Source organism: Pongo abelii, chromosome 19 (genome assembly GCF_028885655.2).
Source record: "Pongo abelii isolate AG06213 chromosome 19, NHGRI_mPonAbe1-v2.0_pri, whole genome shotgun sequence".
Lineage (NCBI taxonomy): Eukaryota > Metazoa > Chordata > Mammalia > Primates > Hominidae > Pongo > Pongo abelii.
In genome coordinates, this window is record NC_072004.2 from 26,066,393 (window position 1) to 26,083,704 (window position 17,312).

General features: G+C 48.5%; 1 protein-coding gene across 9 annotated transcripts in view; it reads left to right on the plus strand.

Moving 5' to 3' along the window:
- The window catches only part of LOC129051277 (tensin-3-like), a 159,434-nt gene that overhangs the window by 124,268 nt on the left and 17,854 nt on the right, over positions 1-17,312 (plus strand). For all 9 annotated transcript variants that reach the window (XR_010138124.1, XR_010138123.1, XM_063718474.1 and 6 more), the window contains 4 exons: positions 428-511; positions 9,456-9,568; positions 10,666-10,726; positions 12,840-12,915. Coding sequence is in view for 7 of the 9 variants with exons in the window: in XM_063718474.1 (XP_063574544.1) it covers positions 428-511; positions 9,456-9,568; positions 10,666-10,726; positions 12,840-12,915 (334 nt within the window). In the remaining 2 variants the exon portion in view is untranslated. The remainder of the gene's footprint in view (positions 1-427; positions 512-9,455; positions 9,569-10,665; positions 10,727-12,839; positions 12,916-17,312) is intronic.

Sequence of the window (17,312 nt, forward strand, 5' to 3'; positions counted from 1 at the left end):
GACTTGAGTCTGCCTGCTTGTCTTGCACAGAACCCACTTAAAATGGTCTTTATTTAGGACGTAGGGTGGCCAAGGGACAGTTTTGGACACCAGCCCTACCACTTGCCTGCTGAGATGCCTCAGTTGGTTCTTCTGCAAGCTGGGTATTCAGCACTCTTAAGAATCATATCTTTAGATAAGGAGCTGTTATTTCAGATGAGAATTCTGACCCTGCACTATGGCTCCCACTTTGAGCACAGTATATTCCTGCAGGGGAAATGAAGTCTAACAGGAGACAGGTGGATTGGGTGTGCACAGGTGCAGCAAAGGGTGAAGCCCCCTGTGGGAGCTGGTCACTTTCAACAGCCATGAGACACATCCCCCATCACGCACCCACGTGGTGTGAGCTCCATTGAGTTATCTCTCTCTCTCTCTCTTTCCCCTCCAGCGCCGACCAGGCCCTTGACAGGATTGCAATGAAGAAGTTTTATGATGACAAAGTTTCAGCTTTAATGCAGCCTTCCCAAAAACGGTATGTATACATCCCCAAAGCCAGAGTGAAGAGGTGAATGAAATTTTACATATAAAAATGTGAAAACAGAAGAGGCATCTCTTCTGTCCCAATACCTAAATGGTATTCTTGGGTCATGCCAAAGACTGTGAAGGTGGTGGGGAGGCTTGTCCCTCCCGGAGGTTAAGGACCTAGCCATCCTGTGTGTCTGTGGTGAGAGAGAGCCCCCTATGCTGCTGGCTTGCACTGACAGGTAGAGGGAGGACTTGCTCCAGTTGGCATTTTCCTCTCTTGCAGTGAGTGTGTTTTGATTTCCATTATTATGTTGGAACTTGGTTCTATTGGCTAGACCAGGGGTCAGTGAACTCTCTCTGCAACAGACTAGAGAGTGGATATTTTAGGCTTTGCAGGCTACAGGATCTTTATCGCAACTGTTCTAACATGAAAGCAGCCCTGGGCAATATGGAAATCAGGAAATGTGGCTATATTCCAATAAAACTTTACTTACACAAACACATTAGCAGTTGCACTTGGCCAATTCTTGTAGCTCATCAGTTCCCTGAGGCCACGGAGTATTTTTCTGTCATGCTGCCCATCTCTCCCTTCTCTACTTCTGGGCATGGCCCCTGGAATGTGCTCAGTAAGTGGTGGGGAATAGCCATGGTGGGGTGCAGAACTTTCTCCTTTTGCTACCAGCCCCAGCAGGCTGAGGTCAAGAACCTGAGCAGGGCTGGCTGAGAGGCAGTGAGAAGGACCCACAGCTGGCTCCCCATCCAGGTGCACTTCCTCCACAGATGGTGACACCTAGAGCCAACCAGGTAGCTCCATGGCATATTTCAAAGCCCACAGCAGGGAATTTGTAGGAGAATTGCCAAGGTGATTGCCAAATGGTGTTCTGTTTTGGAGACAGGTAGTTGCACACCCGACCATGTGTATGCAAGTTTTGATGCCTTGTATGTTTTCTCCAGTGCAACTGAGGGCTATGTCAGCAGACACGGGGGTAGACGGGCAGAAAGGGATTTCAAGCATCACCAGAGGTACCTTTTCCTTTTGTCTTGCTATTTCCAATGGCATGGCTCTGTTTCTCTTGAAACCGGGTGTGTTGGAGGAACATGGGCTAGGGTGTGGGACCGTGGTCAGCAACAGGGCCCACATGCAATGCAAGTTGCGTGCAGAAAACCTAGCATATTTTTTTTCAGAAAACCTAGCATTTTATAAAATATTTTAGTTAAACAGTCACTTCTGGTTTTTTTTTGGAACCATTAAATGTTATTTCTTTGCTGAACAGTTTCCAAAATCGTGACATTCATATGACCTCCTGCATGGAAAATGAGGTGTAAATAGGGAGTAACTCATGCAGAATGCTTGGCACACAGGAAGTCCAGCTGTCGTCTTTCCTTTTTTTTTGTTCTTATTTCTTACGGCACCAGCAGCTTGTTTATAACATTAAAAGAATATGGGTAAAGGGAGAAAATATCTCCTCATTTTCTTTTTTTTCTTTTTTTGAAACAGAGCCTTGCTCTGTCACCCAGGCTGTAGTGCAGTGGTGCAATCTTGGCTCACAGCAGCCTCAACCTCCTGGGCTCAAGCAATCCTCCCACCTCAGCCTCTTGAGTAGCTGAGACTATAGGCACACATCACCATGCTCAGCTAATTTAAAAATTTTTGTGGAGACAGTGTCTCACTGTGTTGCCCAGGCTGGTCTTGAACCCCTGACCTTGAATACTCCTTCTGCTGTGGCTTCCCAAAATGCTGGGATTGCAGGTGTGAGCCACCGTGCCCTGCTCTTCTCACGTTCCCATGCCCAGGGATTTCATGCATCCTTCCCGTCATTACACATTTGAAGCCAGAGCATTTGCATTGTTTAATGTTTGCTGGATTCAATTTTACATACCATGGTTAATCCCTCTGCTCCTGAGATTAGGGAAATGCCCCTTATTCCTTGCTCTTTTCTTTTTATCTTGACCAGAGCCTGCATGAAAAGATGCTCACCAAATGGTAATCGAGCATGTAAACGAATGAATGCATAAGATAGATCTGGAGGAAAGTTTGAGACCAGAAGAACGTGTGAGGACAGCTTGTATGGGAATAGGCTCTGTGATGGGAGGTTTCTCTGTTGTCCTGAATGGCCTGGGAAGTGGGATGGGTGCGCTGCAGGCTGTTTTAGGACTGAGCTCAAGAAATCATTTTAAAGTCAAACTCGTAATAATCACTCTTGAGAATAATTAATTAGCAAGGAATTTGTGACTGGGAAGCTCAGAAGTCTCAACAGCAACTCTGATGGGAGGTCAATCTTTGTTACCTTGTTTGTTACACTAAAACACCATGGAGCAGTTGGCCCATGGAGCTGACCCATAAAACTTACACGTGCCCATGTAAGTTTTCTGTTTTTATACCTTCCTTGTCTTCAGCAAATCATGAGAAGCAGCTTGTTGACACCCCGGTGTGGCCTCCTGTTGGTGCTCATGACCACCATTGTGTTACTGAGGCACCCCTGAACTTCCTTCCCTAAACTTGGAAGCCTTCCTCTTTGAGAAGTAGTTAAAAAGAAATACTGGGTGTGGCACAGTGACTCTAGCCTGTAATCCCGATTCTTTGGGAGGCTGAGACAGGACAATCCCTTGAGTCTAGGAGTTTGAGACCTGCCTTAGCAACACAGGAAGACCCCATCTCTATCAGAAAAAAAAAAAAAAAAATTAGCTGGATGTGATGGCACACACCTGTAGTCCCAGCTACTCTGGAAGCTGAGGTGGGAGGATCCCTTGAGCCCAGGAGTTGGAGGTTACAGTGAGCTGTAATTGCCCCACTGCATGCCAGCCTGGATGACAGAGCTAGACCCTGTCTCCTCCTACCCCCCAAAAATCCGGGTATAGTTTTGGTTTATTATCAGCATCATGGAAAAATATTAAAATTATTAACGTTTCTGACATCTCTTTTCTTTACCGCCTTTCCTTTCTTTCTGAGAGAGTTGAGACAGCAGCACACGTTTCTTGGCCCCATCACTGAGTTAATGGGGAAAATCACAGGTAGCCAGTTGTTTCTTTGGGGAGCTGATCTCTCCTGCGTGTTGCCTACCAAGGTGACCCTGGGAGGCCCCACATGGGAGTCAGACCTAAGGCCATCAGTCATGTTGTCTATGCACATTTGGGTGTCCCTTTGAGGTAAAGGGAAGACAGACCAAACAAATGTCTTGGCATGCAGAAATCAGGATGTCCTAGAAATTATCCTATATAGTGTTACTGGTGGAAGGTATCTGAGTTACCAGCAGTGAATCCATAATTGAGGTCTGCAGCAACCTCAATTCTTGCCTGCTCAGAAGAAAGAATTTGACTGAGGGGCATAAGGCAGAAAAAGGGACAGAGACAAGTTTCAGAGCTGGAGTGGAAGTTTATTTTAAAAGGCTTTAGAACAAGAAAGAAAGGAAAGTACGCTTAGAAGAGACCCAAGTGGGCACATGAAGGTCAAGTGTGGTGTTTACCCTTGGTCTAGACTTCATAGGCTGGCCCACTTCCCATGTCTTGTGCCCCTTTCCCATGATTCTTCCCTTAGAGGGGGCTGCCCGCATGCATAGTGCCCTCCTTTTGCTTGGGAAGTGAGCACATGCAGTATGTTTAGGAAGTTGTATGCATGCCTATCTGAGGGTTTCTTCCCTTTTCTGGTGGTGTACCCTGAGAAGGTCATACTCTGCCATTTCTTTCTGTTAATGCACGTGCCTGAGAAGTTGTGTCTCCCTGGGGCCTGCATTCAATTAACAGTGCAATAGGCGTGGACCATCAGGAAATGGCCTCCTCCTGGCACCGGCTGCCAGTGTATCACTTTCAGAGAGGCAATGTGATAATTGCCGAACCATTACCCGACATTCTCCTAGTGGGTGCGGAAAGAGCCCACTGCTGCCCTGCTCATGCCTGTCTAACTACATGTAAAAATGGCATTATTTGATTTTTGATATTTCTGTCATTTTTGACACAGTACCTCAGGTGCCTGAAAGAATACTTTAAAGATACAAAGGGAGTAGTTTTCCACATTCTCTAAAGGATGAGGCTCCTCAGGTAGTCTCTGTAACCGACAAATGGGTTCGTTATTCAGTGCCCAGATAGAACCGATTTACCAAGACGGGAATTGCAGTAGAGAAAGAGTTTAATTCATGCAGAGCTGGCTGAACAGGAGACCAGAGTTTTATTACTACCCAAATCAGCCCCCTGGAAAATTTGGAGGCTAGGGTTTTTCAAAGGTATTTTGGGGAGAAGGGGGTGGCTAGGGAATGGGTGCTGCTAAGTGGTTGGGGGTGCAATCATAGGGGAAAATGGCCCTCTTGCCTCTGAGTCCGCTTCTGGGTGGGTTGCCAGAGAACAGTTGGCAGGTCAGGTAGAGCTGTCAGTTGTCAGAAATGCAAAAGCCTGAACAGACATCTCAAAAGGCCAATCTTAGGTTCTACAATGGTGATGTTCTCTCTAGCAGTAATTGAGGAAGCTGCAAATCTTGTGATCCCCAGAGTAATCTTTTAAGTCTATACCTGGGCAGAATTCAAGCTGCGTTCATCCTCCCAATGTGGTAGTCTTGCATTAGTTTTACAAAGGTGGTTTAGTTCTGGGCTATTATCACTTAAACTATAAACTTCACTTTATCCTGAAGTTAGTTTGGTCCAAGCCCAGGAATAGCCAAGGGCAGCTAGGAGGTTAAAGGCAAAATGGGGGTTGGTTACATTAGATCTCTTTCACTGTCATATTCTCTCACTGTTAAAATTTTTGCAAAGGCTATTTTACTTCATGCCCCTGTGGCCCTTCCCTGCACATCCTCCTTGCTGCCCACAGCCTGCGGAAAAAGGGTGACCATTCCTCAGGGAGCCACACACTTTGCCTGGGCCCGGACATCCTCTCTGAGTCACCAACTCTGTGGGCCAAGCCACCTACACTCTGGCAGCATACCTCAGGAGAGCAGAGGCTGTGGCAGATGTGTTGTGGTCTACTCTGACCCTTATGTCCATGCAACTGACTCATCTTTGCAGCAATTCCAATGTGTAGGTCTCATTATTCTCCCCATTATATGAGAGGGAAGGGAATGCTCAGCAGAATGTTAAGAAACAGCCCAGTCTTGGCTGACACCAACAGGTGGCCCAGCTCACCTTTCCTGGCCGGTTGGTGCTGCCCCTGCAGCCATGGCTGACTCTGTGAGTGCTAGGAATGTAGAATGAGTAAGCTGTTGGGAAAGATGTCCTGTGATGATGGTTCCTGTTGCTTGGAAAAGTAACATTTGAATGCTGATTTTTATGCACCCACTTTTCAGACAGATTTAAGCTTACGTCTACTGCAACTCAAATGTTTAGGGAGATTTATGGAGATTCCAAATGGAAGTTTTTGCTGTTAGAAGTGACTGTGAATAATGCAAGGGACAACTGAAAATTTCAAGCTGCTTTTATGTTCGTTTGCTTACAAGTTAAAAACAATCCTTTAGTTTTTAAAATGTGCTCACTGGTTTGAGAAGAAGCATGGAAAACATCATCTCCAGGGAGTTATTGCCTAAAAAGAAAGAAAAGATAGCAATGGGAAAATAATGGAGCTGTTTTTATAAAGTAACTGGTTTCTACTCTTTCCAGCTCTGAAAACTGTGTTGACTAAGTAGGAACATTTTATTTTGGATAAGGCTGTTGGGATGGTCTTCAGAGAGCATCTGATACCCTAAATTGATTCATTTATATCTACCTTTAATGCCACAGATAAATACCATGTATACGAAGTTAAAGTTGATCCTTTCCATAGTCAGCGGGATGAACTAATTGTGCAATTCTGTCCTGTCATGTTCGTTTCCCCTTCTTTTCTTTTTTTACTTTGAGACAGGGTCTTGCTCTGTCACTCAGGCTGGAGTGCAGTGGTGCACTCTAGGCTCACTGCAACCTCTACCTCCTGGATTCAAGCGATTCTCATGCCTCAGCTTCCTGTGTAGCTGGGATTACAGGCGCATGCCACCATGCCCAGCTAATTTTTAAAATTAATTAATTAATTAATTAATTAATTTTTTTGGTAGAGACAGGATTTCAGCACGTTGGCTAGGCTGGTCTCAAACTCCTGACCTCAGGTGATCCGCCCACCTCAGCCTCCCAGAGTGCTGGGATTATAGGCGTGAGCCACCGTGCCTGGCCTCCCTTATTTTCATCCATACCTGAATGTTCTTTTCTTTGATACTGATGGTGGTTCTCTAGGAAGTCACTCACAAACTCGGTGCTATCACCTATGCTTGGCTATCTTTCTGCAATCTCATAGCATTCACTACAGCTTATATTTGCAGTGAACTTCGTTGTTTTTATAAGGCATTGCTATTTTTTAAATATTTTTTAAAGGCATGCTTTTATTTGGGATTTTGAACAATATGTTGGGTTTTTTTGTTGTTGTTGTTGTTAATCTTATCTTATTAAGAAAGCATGTGAAGGAAGAAAAAAAATTACATTTACCTTAGCATTTTATGTCTTTAATTTACCTGAAAATATGATGCATAAAAAGTTGTTTTCTATAAAGGAAAGATGAGAATTATATTCCAAGGGGTTACTTTTTGATTGGTTAAGCTATCACCTGAGCAGCCCTTTGTAGACTGACCTGGGAGGTGATGACTGTTGAGAACTGGTTTTGGGGAAAGGACTCTGGAGTCCTGGGTCCCAGGCAGTGACAGCCTCCTTCCCTTCCCCTCTGACCACCACTGGGCTTGTGGCCCTGGACTTTGGCCTTCTTTGGGAGCCCGTGGCAAAACAAAGTTCTTCTGCTGTCAGCTTGGCCCTCCTCATCTGAAGGAAATACTTCTTGTGCTTTGTCTGGTGTCAGGGGCAACAATTCCGGCGAGGCCACATCAGCAGAAATGAAGCTCTGTGACCACAGTATGGTACAAGACCTGGGTCAGGGAGAGGCTGTGGTTTCCCGGAGGATGGCTGTTTGCCCCTCATAGGACCTTGGCGCTAACTCTGGGCTTAGCTACTTGGACCCCTTATGCAGCCATGAACAGGAGCCCCTCAGGCCCAGCGCTCCAGAGCCTTCCATGTTTGCATGAAGTCATAAAACAAACATCGACTTCATCTAGATGCCTGGTCCGGGTGCACATGGGGCACTGAGAACACCCCCAGGGAACAGGGCCATCTCAGCCACATGGTCACTACAGAACCGCCCAAGCACATGGCCAGACGGTGTAGGACTCAGTGTGCCACTGACAAACCGGACAAGCTGAGCTGATTTCCCAGTGACCAGAGCTGCCCCGTGCTGGAGGAAGGGCGGAACTGCCCCAGAGGAGGTGACTCAGGCCTCTCAATCCGGGCATTTGTGGTTCCTCACTTTTACTCAAAACCAGGGAGCCAAAGGACCCATGAAATCCACAATGCATAAAATTTGCATGATTAAAATTACACAATTCATGCATTCCTCTGCGTACATACAACGGAGGGTGAGAAGTCTTGTTGCCAGGGTAGAAAGTACCCTGCAGGGGAGGCGTGTGGGAGCTGCCTGGAGGTCCACTGAAGTCTGATCATTGGCCTCACAGGGTCCCCATGTCTCCAGGCTGAGCGTCTCTGTCCTCTGAGACTCTTGTGAGGTTTTGCCCTGTTCTGAGAGAGCAGAAGAGAAGTTTGCTGCCAGGAAGATGAAAATACTGACATGCCCTGTTTCTCACTATGAATTGTAACTGAACTAAAAGCAAACTCGCTTTTCAAACATTTTCCTAGTGGGTGGACTATAAGTAGGGTTTTCCTTTTTTTGATAATGTTTAACAGAAATCTCTTGTTTAGTTTGTTTGTATACAAATTTAACTGCTTGAATAAGGGACTGGGTGTGAATTGCCAGTGTAAGTGAGAGATTTTTTTTCTTAACACAAGGTCCGTGATGGCCGTTTCTGGCTTGGGGTAGTATGGTTGTAGGTGCTGGCAACACAGTCACCTGCCACTTCCTGCCTCAGTCTGCTGTGGCAATAGAGAGATGCACAGATTGTTAAATATTGCGGGGTTTTTGATTGTTTGGGTTTTTCTTGCAAAGAGTACAGTACTTTGGTGGAGACAGATATGGAAACACAGATTCCATGAGAGGTGTTGAGGCTACAGTGGAGGTTGTGTGGGTGCAGTGGCCACGGTGAGGGACCTCAGGGCAGGAGCCACGCCAGGCAGGGCACCAACAGGCAGGACAGGCCAGGGAAGCATCAGAGAGCTTGGCAAGCCTCCGGCTTGTCTTGTGGTCACTGCTGCCATGTCATGCCTCATGAGGACCTCAGCAGTCAGATGCTCCTAGTGTAGGAGCTTCCCTCTTGACCACCAAATGCTCATGGAAGTTGTGTGTGGTCGGTGTTGGAAGCATGAGGCTGATGCCTAGAATTCAGAAAGGCTGACGGCCCACATGGCCTTCACCTTTCGAGCTGGGCCCTGAAGAGAGAGGGACAGCAGGAAGGAGAGCCTCTTATCAGATGTGGTGTGGCAGGCTGCGAGATACGAGGGGAGTATGGACTCCAGCCTTTTCTTAGGGCTCTCGAGTATGAGCAGAAAGCAGCAGGTGCAGTGAGTGGTTCTGGGCCTGGGTCACGTGACCCTGCCCTAGGTACAATGCTAGTGACAGAGCACACACCCACCGGTGTGCCAGGCCTCTGCTTCCTGCTGCTCACCAATGGGGATTGTGATGGCTTGTGGCCTGTGGCCTGGCTTTGCCTGGCGATAGGTTCAGTGGACAGGCACAGAGGCCTTTCAGGTGTGGGATGCTCAAGCCGAGAGGCCGGTTATGCCTTGGTGTCTCTGGTGCCTGGTGCCTGGTGCCTGGTGCCTGGTGCGCTGGTGGGAAGCCCTCAGACCTGTGAGCGCAGCACCATGCTGAGAACAAACCCCAGGCTGTGAGCAGTGGACCGGTTCTCTCCCAGAGCCCCAGACCTAGCCAGGATGTTTCTCCTTGAGTTCCCTTCTCAGCAGGGGCTGAAGATACTTCTGGGAAGTCTAACCCAGCTGTCCGTTTTGCAGGTACGTTCAGTTCCTCAGTGGGCTCCCGTCCGGATCGGTGAAAATGAATGCCTCTCCCCTGTTCCTGCATTTTGTCATCCTCCACGGCACCCCCAACTTCGACACAGGTGGAGGTGAGTGTCCTTCATGATATGGCACCTGCGATTGGCTGGCCCAGACTTGGAGCTGGTCCTGGGCCCCTCAGTTTAGATAAGCCTCTGCTTTCCTTCCGAGAGGGCCCAGGGTCTGCTCCTCTGCCTCCCTGGCAATTGACTGTGTCCCCCTTCAGTGGTCAGAGCCCCATGTTTATGTGGTTGGGCCAAGTTATTTAATCAGGGGAGGGACTGGCAGCCAGCAAGGGGGATCAGAAATACCCCTGTGTATATGCACAGTGACTCGGGCAGACAAGCATTTTCTGGGCTGCAGCCCTGGTGGGTCAGCTGTGCAGTTGGCCTTGAGGTCACAAGCTATGGAAGAAGCCCAGTAAGAGAGGCATGAATGTGACCCAGTCTCCCCTGATGCATCTCACAAGCCCGTCTCCTCCTTCTCCTTTAAAATGACCCCACAGGAAAGCACACAGCATGTAGCTGAGGGTGAGGGCCCTGAGCCCTCCTCCCTGTCCCACTTAGATGAGCACAGCACGTGACTGGGGATCAGGGCCCTGTCCCCACATCCCCAGTTCCCCAACGGTGCACAGAGCATATGGCCGAGGGTCAGCAGGGCTCTATCCCTCCTCCCTTGTCCCATGCAGGAGCACATGGCACATGGCTGAGGGTCAGGGCCCTGTCCTCTCCTTCCCAATCCCGTGCAGGCACACACAGCACATGGCTGGGATTCAGGACCCTTGCCCCTCCTCGCCAGTCCCATGCAGGTACTTGCTCAGAGGTTTCTATTGTCTCTGAAGTACATCTATGCCTTCAGGTCCCCCGGGTCATCATGGCCAGAGTGACCTTGCCAAGCTGCTAGTTGGTTTTGAAGCAGCCTGGCTTCAATTCAGGAGCCTTTGGCACCCTTTGGATAAAGGTCAAACTGTGTTGCTCTGCAGGCTTCTAGGACCAGGTCCGGCCTTTTCCTGCAGCAACCCTGTGGCTCCATGCACTGCCTTCCCAAACCTCAAAGGCTGTAGGTGCAGTCTTCTGGTCTCCTCGTCCCTTTCTGTCTTTCTGATTGCCAAATTCCTGTTCGTTCTGTACCAGTCATGCCTCTACAGACAGTTGTGCCTTTCTTTCAGTGTGCCAGCCCTTTCTGAAGCTCTACCAAGCCATGCAGCCTGTGTACACCTCCGGGATCTAGTGAGTGCTGCTGCTGCTGCTGTGGGATCTGGATGGCTCAGGGAATTGCAGCTGAGCCTCAGGTGCCTGTCTAGTAGGAAGAGGGTGGGAGGGTTCAGGTCAAAGAATGTCAAGAAGCCAAAGAAGAGTCCAGTGGGGAAAACCCTCTTATGGCATGTGCTCCAGCATCACGCCTCGGCCCTCCCTCCTGCCCTGCACAAGTGTCTTTGGGCTGTCATACCAGTTGGATCCATTAAAGGACACAGGGGCTGGAATTTTGAGGGGAGAGAGGGCCATTTGCTTTTTGGAGTATGGTGGCACCTCGGTTTTCAAGGGGGATTGATTCCAGGAACCCCTTTGATTACCCAAATCCGAGGATGTTCAAGTGTGTTTTATAAAACAGCATTGTCTTGAACTCCTGACCTCAAGTGATCCACCTGTCTTGGCCTCCCAAAGTGCCAGGATTACAGGTGTGAGCCACCGAACCCCTGGCCATCATGGTGAAACCCCGTCTCTACTAAAAATACAGAAATTAGCCAGTTGTGGGGTTGTGCACCTGTAAACCCAGCTACTCGAGGTGGAGGCAGGAGAATCACTTGTACCTGGGAGGCAGAGGTTGCAGTGAGCCGAGATCGCACCATTGCACTCCAGGCTAGGGGACAGAGCAAGAATAAAAAAAAAAAAAAAAAAGGCCAGGCTTGGTGGCTCACGCCTATAATCCCAGCACTTTGGGAGGCCGAGGTGGGTGGATCACGAGGTCAAGAGATTGAGACCATCCTGGCCAACATGGTGAAATCCCATCTCTACTAAAAATACAAAAATTAGCTGGGCATGGTGGCATGTGCCTGTAGTCCCAGCTACTTGGGAGGCTGAGACAGGAGAATTGCTTGAACCTGAGACACAGAGGTTGCAGTGAGCTGAGATCGTGCCACGGCACTCTAGCCTGGCGACAGAGCGAGATTTTGTCTCAAAAAAAATAAAACAACAACAACAAAAAACTGGCATTGTATTTACATATAACCCATGAGCATTCTCCTGTATACTTTAAATCATCTCTAGATTACATAACAATACCTAATTCAATGTAAAGGCTGTGAAAATGGTTGTTACAATGTATTGTTTTTTAACTTCTATTATTTTTTATGGTTGCATTTTTGTTTTTTATTTATTTTCCACAATATTTTCTATCCCCAGTCAGTTGAGTCCATGAATGTGGAACCCAAGAATAGGGAAGGTTAACTGTGAGCATATTGGAGAGAGTCCTACGATAGGCTCTCACTACTGTGGTTTTTCTTTCTCGCTCCTTTCCATTTTGTTTTTTATTTTTATTTATTTCTTTTTTTTGAGACAGCATCTCGCTCTGGCACGATCTCTGCTCACTGCAACCTCCACTTCCCAGATTCAAGCGATTCTCCTGCCTCAGCCTCCTGAGTAGCTGGGATTACAGGCAGCTGCCATCATGCCCAGCTAAATTTTGTATTTTTGTAGAGATGGGGTTTCACTGTGTTAGCCAGGCTGGTCTCAAATTCCTGACCTCAAGTGATCCGCCTGCCTTGGCTTCCCAAAGTGCTGGGATTACAGGCGTGAGCCATGTCCGGCCTCCTTTGCATTTTAAACAAAAGGTAGCCACACATCCCCCAAATTTGTATATATTTCTGAGCTTTCTTTGTCTTTTTGGATGTGGACAGACATTTTATGAAAAGTCAGTAAAGGTAACAAATCTCACTACTCACAAAGAGCTGTTGTCACATTTCTGGGTTTGCTGTGGGCCCTGTGTGCACTGATGTCACTCTGGAATTGCACCCGCAGTTTGTAACTGAAACTGTGGCTGTGCCCACCCTGGGCCCCTTCGTCTAAGGCTGTATGGTCGTCTCCAAGCTTGGGCCTCTGGAGTTGGACCTTAGTCACTTCAAGTCAGTCACTGACCGTGATGATGCTATGAGGACCCTCCATGGCCTGGGAGCTTTCTTTACCTTTTTAGATTCATTTAGATTCTCAGGAATTAGATTCTGGGCTGATTGGGCATTCTGTGTAATTTCTGAGTTTTTGGTTGTAGGGTTGCTTTTCTCTACATGTATTCTTCCCACGAAATTATGAAGTTGCATAATGATCTGCCTTCTTCTTCATCCCAAAGCAACGTTGGCCCAGAAAACCCCAGCAGGATCTGCATCATCATCGAGCCGGCCCAGCTTCTGAAGGGAGATGTCATGGTGAGTGCCCGCCGTGGCCGCAGATGTGTCTGTGTCCCCACTCTCCCAGTGGTGATGACTTGAAATCATGATTCTGTGTTAAAAAAGTAACCCCCACCCCCAAAAAAAAGTACCCTGTAGGAAGAATGAAAAGTAGCTTTTATCTTAACACTGGGGTCCCCCACCCCCGGGCCGTGGACCTTATCGGTCCGTGGCCTGTTAGGAACTGGGCCTAGTGAGCAAGCAGGACCACCTGAGCCTCCCGTCAGATCAGCGGTGCCATGAGATTCTCATAGGAGTGCGAACCCTATTGTGAACTGTGTGTGCGAGCGATCTAGGTTGCACACTCCTTAGGAGAATGATGATCTGAGGTGGGTAAAAATATTGAGGCGCCGTTAGCATGGAGATGCGGATAATTCAGCCATAGTTTACATCTCAAGTGATGTGGGCGATTGATGAGAAGGCGGTTGAAGCGTCTGGTGAGTAGTGCATGGTTAGGAATAGCCCTGTAATAATTTGAGCAGGCGCCAAGAAGTGAGCGGAACAGTTTGATCCTGAAACCATCCTCCACCAGTCCATGGAAAAATTGTCTTCTGTGAAACCAGTCCCTGGTGCCAAAAAGATTGGTGACCACTGCCTTAAGGCATTTAGTTAACTTTCTGAATAAAACTATTTTAATTAAAGGGACGGAACAAATCTTCATTCTTGATTCTCTTTCATTCTAGAGCCCCTTGAGATATATAACCTGGAAATTAATGTCCTAACTTGGCCACTCACTTCGGAGAACCCCTGTATTCTGACTATAATTTGCATTCTTCACATGATCACAGGCCTCCCAGAGTGTGGGTGCAGAAATAGAATATTTAAGTATCATTAATAGCCGAAGTGTGAAATACAGCTGGTGCAATTACAGCTTGATTAATGGTCAAAACAATGATTTCTCCAGATAATTTTGACTCTTGGGTGTGTTGGTTCTTGGAGGAGATTAGCCATTACATAATTACATTTTTGCCTTTTATCTTTCTTGAATACAGACAATTCATACATTTAAAATAATTTTACGAAAGTTTTTTATCTGAAATAAGGTAAGCTTTTAAGGCATATAATATGACTTTCAGCATGCATAGAATCATAGAATGTAAAGATTTCATGGCCTTGGAAGACCCACTTCTATAAGGCAGTAGGGTGAATTGAGAATTAGCTTTTCATTGTATTATAAATGCCCTGTACAATGTTTTTGAGGATATTCATTAATTTCCGCATAACCCCTAGATTTTAAAATCTTAGCTTAGTGGGTGGTGAACTCCCTACCTTGCTGGTCCTGAATTCTTACAAAAATCAAACCAGCGAGGATCGAAAGTGGAGAGGATTGAAGGTGGAGACCGTCTAAACCCATCCATGCCAGCGGGGTCCCTCTGGGGCCTCCAGTTCTGTCCTGTTTCACATGCTCACCACCTAATTGAGGGGTTCTTCAGGCCTGGAAGGCAGATCTGGAACAACAGCCAGGCCCAGCCCTTTTCAAGGCATTGAGTAAGCACTTTATAAACATCTTGCCTCCCATTTCATAGGCAAGAAAGCTGAGGTTTGGGGTGCGTCATACGTTTTTATAGACGCGTTTCCTTAGCTCTCTGTTCTACTGTCCTAAGGAGGAGGACCTGGGCTGGAAGTCTGTCCTCAGCGGTGCTGTGCTGCAGCGATGGTGCAGCATCCCTGTGGTTGGAAGTGAGAGGGAGGACCAGGAGGGGAGAGAGACATCCGCTCTGGTGTTCTCTCACATCCTGTGGTCCAGAAGGCAGCCCTGGGCTTGTTTCCTAGGAGACTTCACCCTGGAGGCTACTTCTCCCAGGACACTTCCTGGGATTGTTGGACAAAGGGCCTGAGTCTTTATTGAGCACCGGCTATGTTCAGCACTTTACTCCTCCACCCACTCTGGAACTGGGTCCAGTGTTCCAGCTTTAAAGAAGAGGCCGGGCTGGGTGCAGTGGCTCATGCCTGTAATTCCAGCACTTTGGGAGGCTGAGGTGGGTGGATCACGAGGTCAGGAGATCAAGACCATCCTGGCTGACACGGTGAAACCCCATGTCTACTAAAAATACAAAAAATTAGCCGGGCATGGTGGCGCGCGCCTGTAGTCCCAGCTACTCAGGAGGCTGAGGCAGGAGAATGGCATGAACCCAGGAGGCAGAGCTTGCAGTGAGCCAAAATTGCGCCACTGCACTCCAGCCTGGGCGACAGAGCGAGACTCTGTCTCAGAAAAAAAAAAAAAAAAATAGTAGGCCAAGAGAGGCTGGGGGCGATGCTGGTAGGATTTGCACCCGCCCTCATCTTGTTTGCATAGTGTTCTACCTGCCCTGGGAGGCAGCATCTCAAGGGCGGGTGCTCCCCAAACCAGATCTTCAGTGATGAGTAGTTATGGCCCCATGACCCAGTCCCTTTAAGATGACTCATGGGAGGCAGCTGAACAACTCAGTCATGGAGGGTGACCCTGAGGCTAAGATGTGGCTTCCCCCCTACCCTCCACCAAGAGCATGGGACAACCCTCTCCCCTGGGCTGTTTATGGGCTGGTAACTGCAGGGTCTTCCTGAGACCAGGCGGGTGGGGCAGTCTCCTGGGAAGTGCCTGGCTCCTCTCCTCTCTTCCAGCTACCTCCTCCTCCACCTGGCTCCTCCTCCTCCTTTCTCCCCTTTCTTCTCTCCCACCCCACCTTTACAAATTTCTCCCTCCTCCTCTTGCCCTTCTTCCTTTTCCTCCTCCCTGCTCCCTCCCTCCTTCCTCCTCATTATTTTCTGTGGCCCCTTCTTCCTACTGTCATTCATCCAGTAGTCTTTTTTTTGAATGTTTTGTGCTTTTTGAGTCCCTGTGCTTGGCTCTAGGCCCATGAGTGAAGTTTTTGCCCTAGGGATCCTGTTGGGGACATGGGCTTTCTGGCAGGAGGGAACCTGCTGCTACTGTGTAGCCCACAGAGGCCTTGATGAGACGGGGTGGGAGAGGTCACAGGAGGACTCAGATGGAAGTGTCCTGTGAGTTGGCTCCAGGTTGGAAGGGGTGTTATTATACAAACAGAGATGCAGCATCCCAGTCTTGAGGCACCCACAGAGGCTGATGCTGTTGTTAGGATGTCTGTCTTGCAAGGAAAGTCGTTGTCTTGGAAGGTTGAAACGAGATTTTGTAGGGCTTACATATTTGCATATTTTGTTTTGGGAAATGTTAGACCTCTTCCCAGTGAAGACCATACTTAGGGTTTGTGAGGATTAAATGTACTCAGTCGCATAAGTCTCCCAGGACAGCACCTGGCGGAGGATGAAACGGCATCGATGTGACCCTGCGGCATCACCAGGTCACTTTCCTCTATCAGACCAGACTGTGGCTTAGTCTTTGGGGCAGCCACTGCCTCTTCCCTCTGGAAGAACCCCCAGCACCCCACCCACCCCACAGGCCCTCTCCCCACGGTGCTGCGTCCTATCCTGTCCCACCCTGTAGTGGGCACCGCAGTCCAAGCGTGTGGTCTGAGTAGACATTACATGCATCTCTGTTGTAGCAGTTGGAATGAGGCTTTGAGTGAGTGGCATGGGTGGGACTTGGAAGGTGTGTGGTGGAGGTGTGGGTTTGGCACTTGATAACTGAGGCAGGCCCAGGAACAGGGTGGGGCGGGGTGGAGAGGGGCCATGAGTGGGTGAAGGAGGCGGTGGCCTCCTTTCCTCAGCGTCCCACCTGCAGCCCTTGGGAGTCTTCCCACTGGCCTCCAGGCCACCGTGGGCTGGCGTTCTCCAGCCTGACATCTCCTCCTGGTCCTCTACCTGTTGCTGGCTCTAACCTGCTTGGCATTCAGACTGTGTGTCCCTCAGGCCACTAGAACCCGCCAGCCGCCTCATGCTGCCCCAGCTGATCCCGCCATTCTGTCCCCAAGCCCTGCTGATCCAGCACTGTCCACCCACCCTGGCCCTGATCGCTCAACTCAGGCTTCACCGTTTGGTCTCAGCTTAAACAGCAGAGGTGATTCTCCCACAGTCCTGGAGGCTGGGAGCCTGAGATCCAGGTGTGGGCAGGGTGGTTTCTCCTGAGGCCTCTCTCCTTGACCTGGAGGTGGCTGTCTTCTCCCTGTGTCCTCACCTGGGCTTCCCTCTGTGTGTCTGTGTCCTCATCTCTTCTTCTTACAAGGACACCAGTTATCATTCATTCGGGCCCAGCCTAACGACCTCATTTTAATTTACCTTTGTGAAGACCCCATCTCCAAACACAGCCCTATGCTGAAGTGCTGAGACCTTCAACCTATGGATTTTAGAGGGACACCATTCAGCCTGTGACAACTCTGTTTATTAAATAAATCTCTCTTAGAAAGTTTAGTAAGATTACTAGTGCAGTCAGGTGCCATTGACAGCCCGGTCCATGTGGCTGTGGTTTGTCAACAGCCTTTATC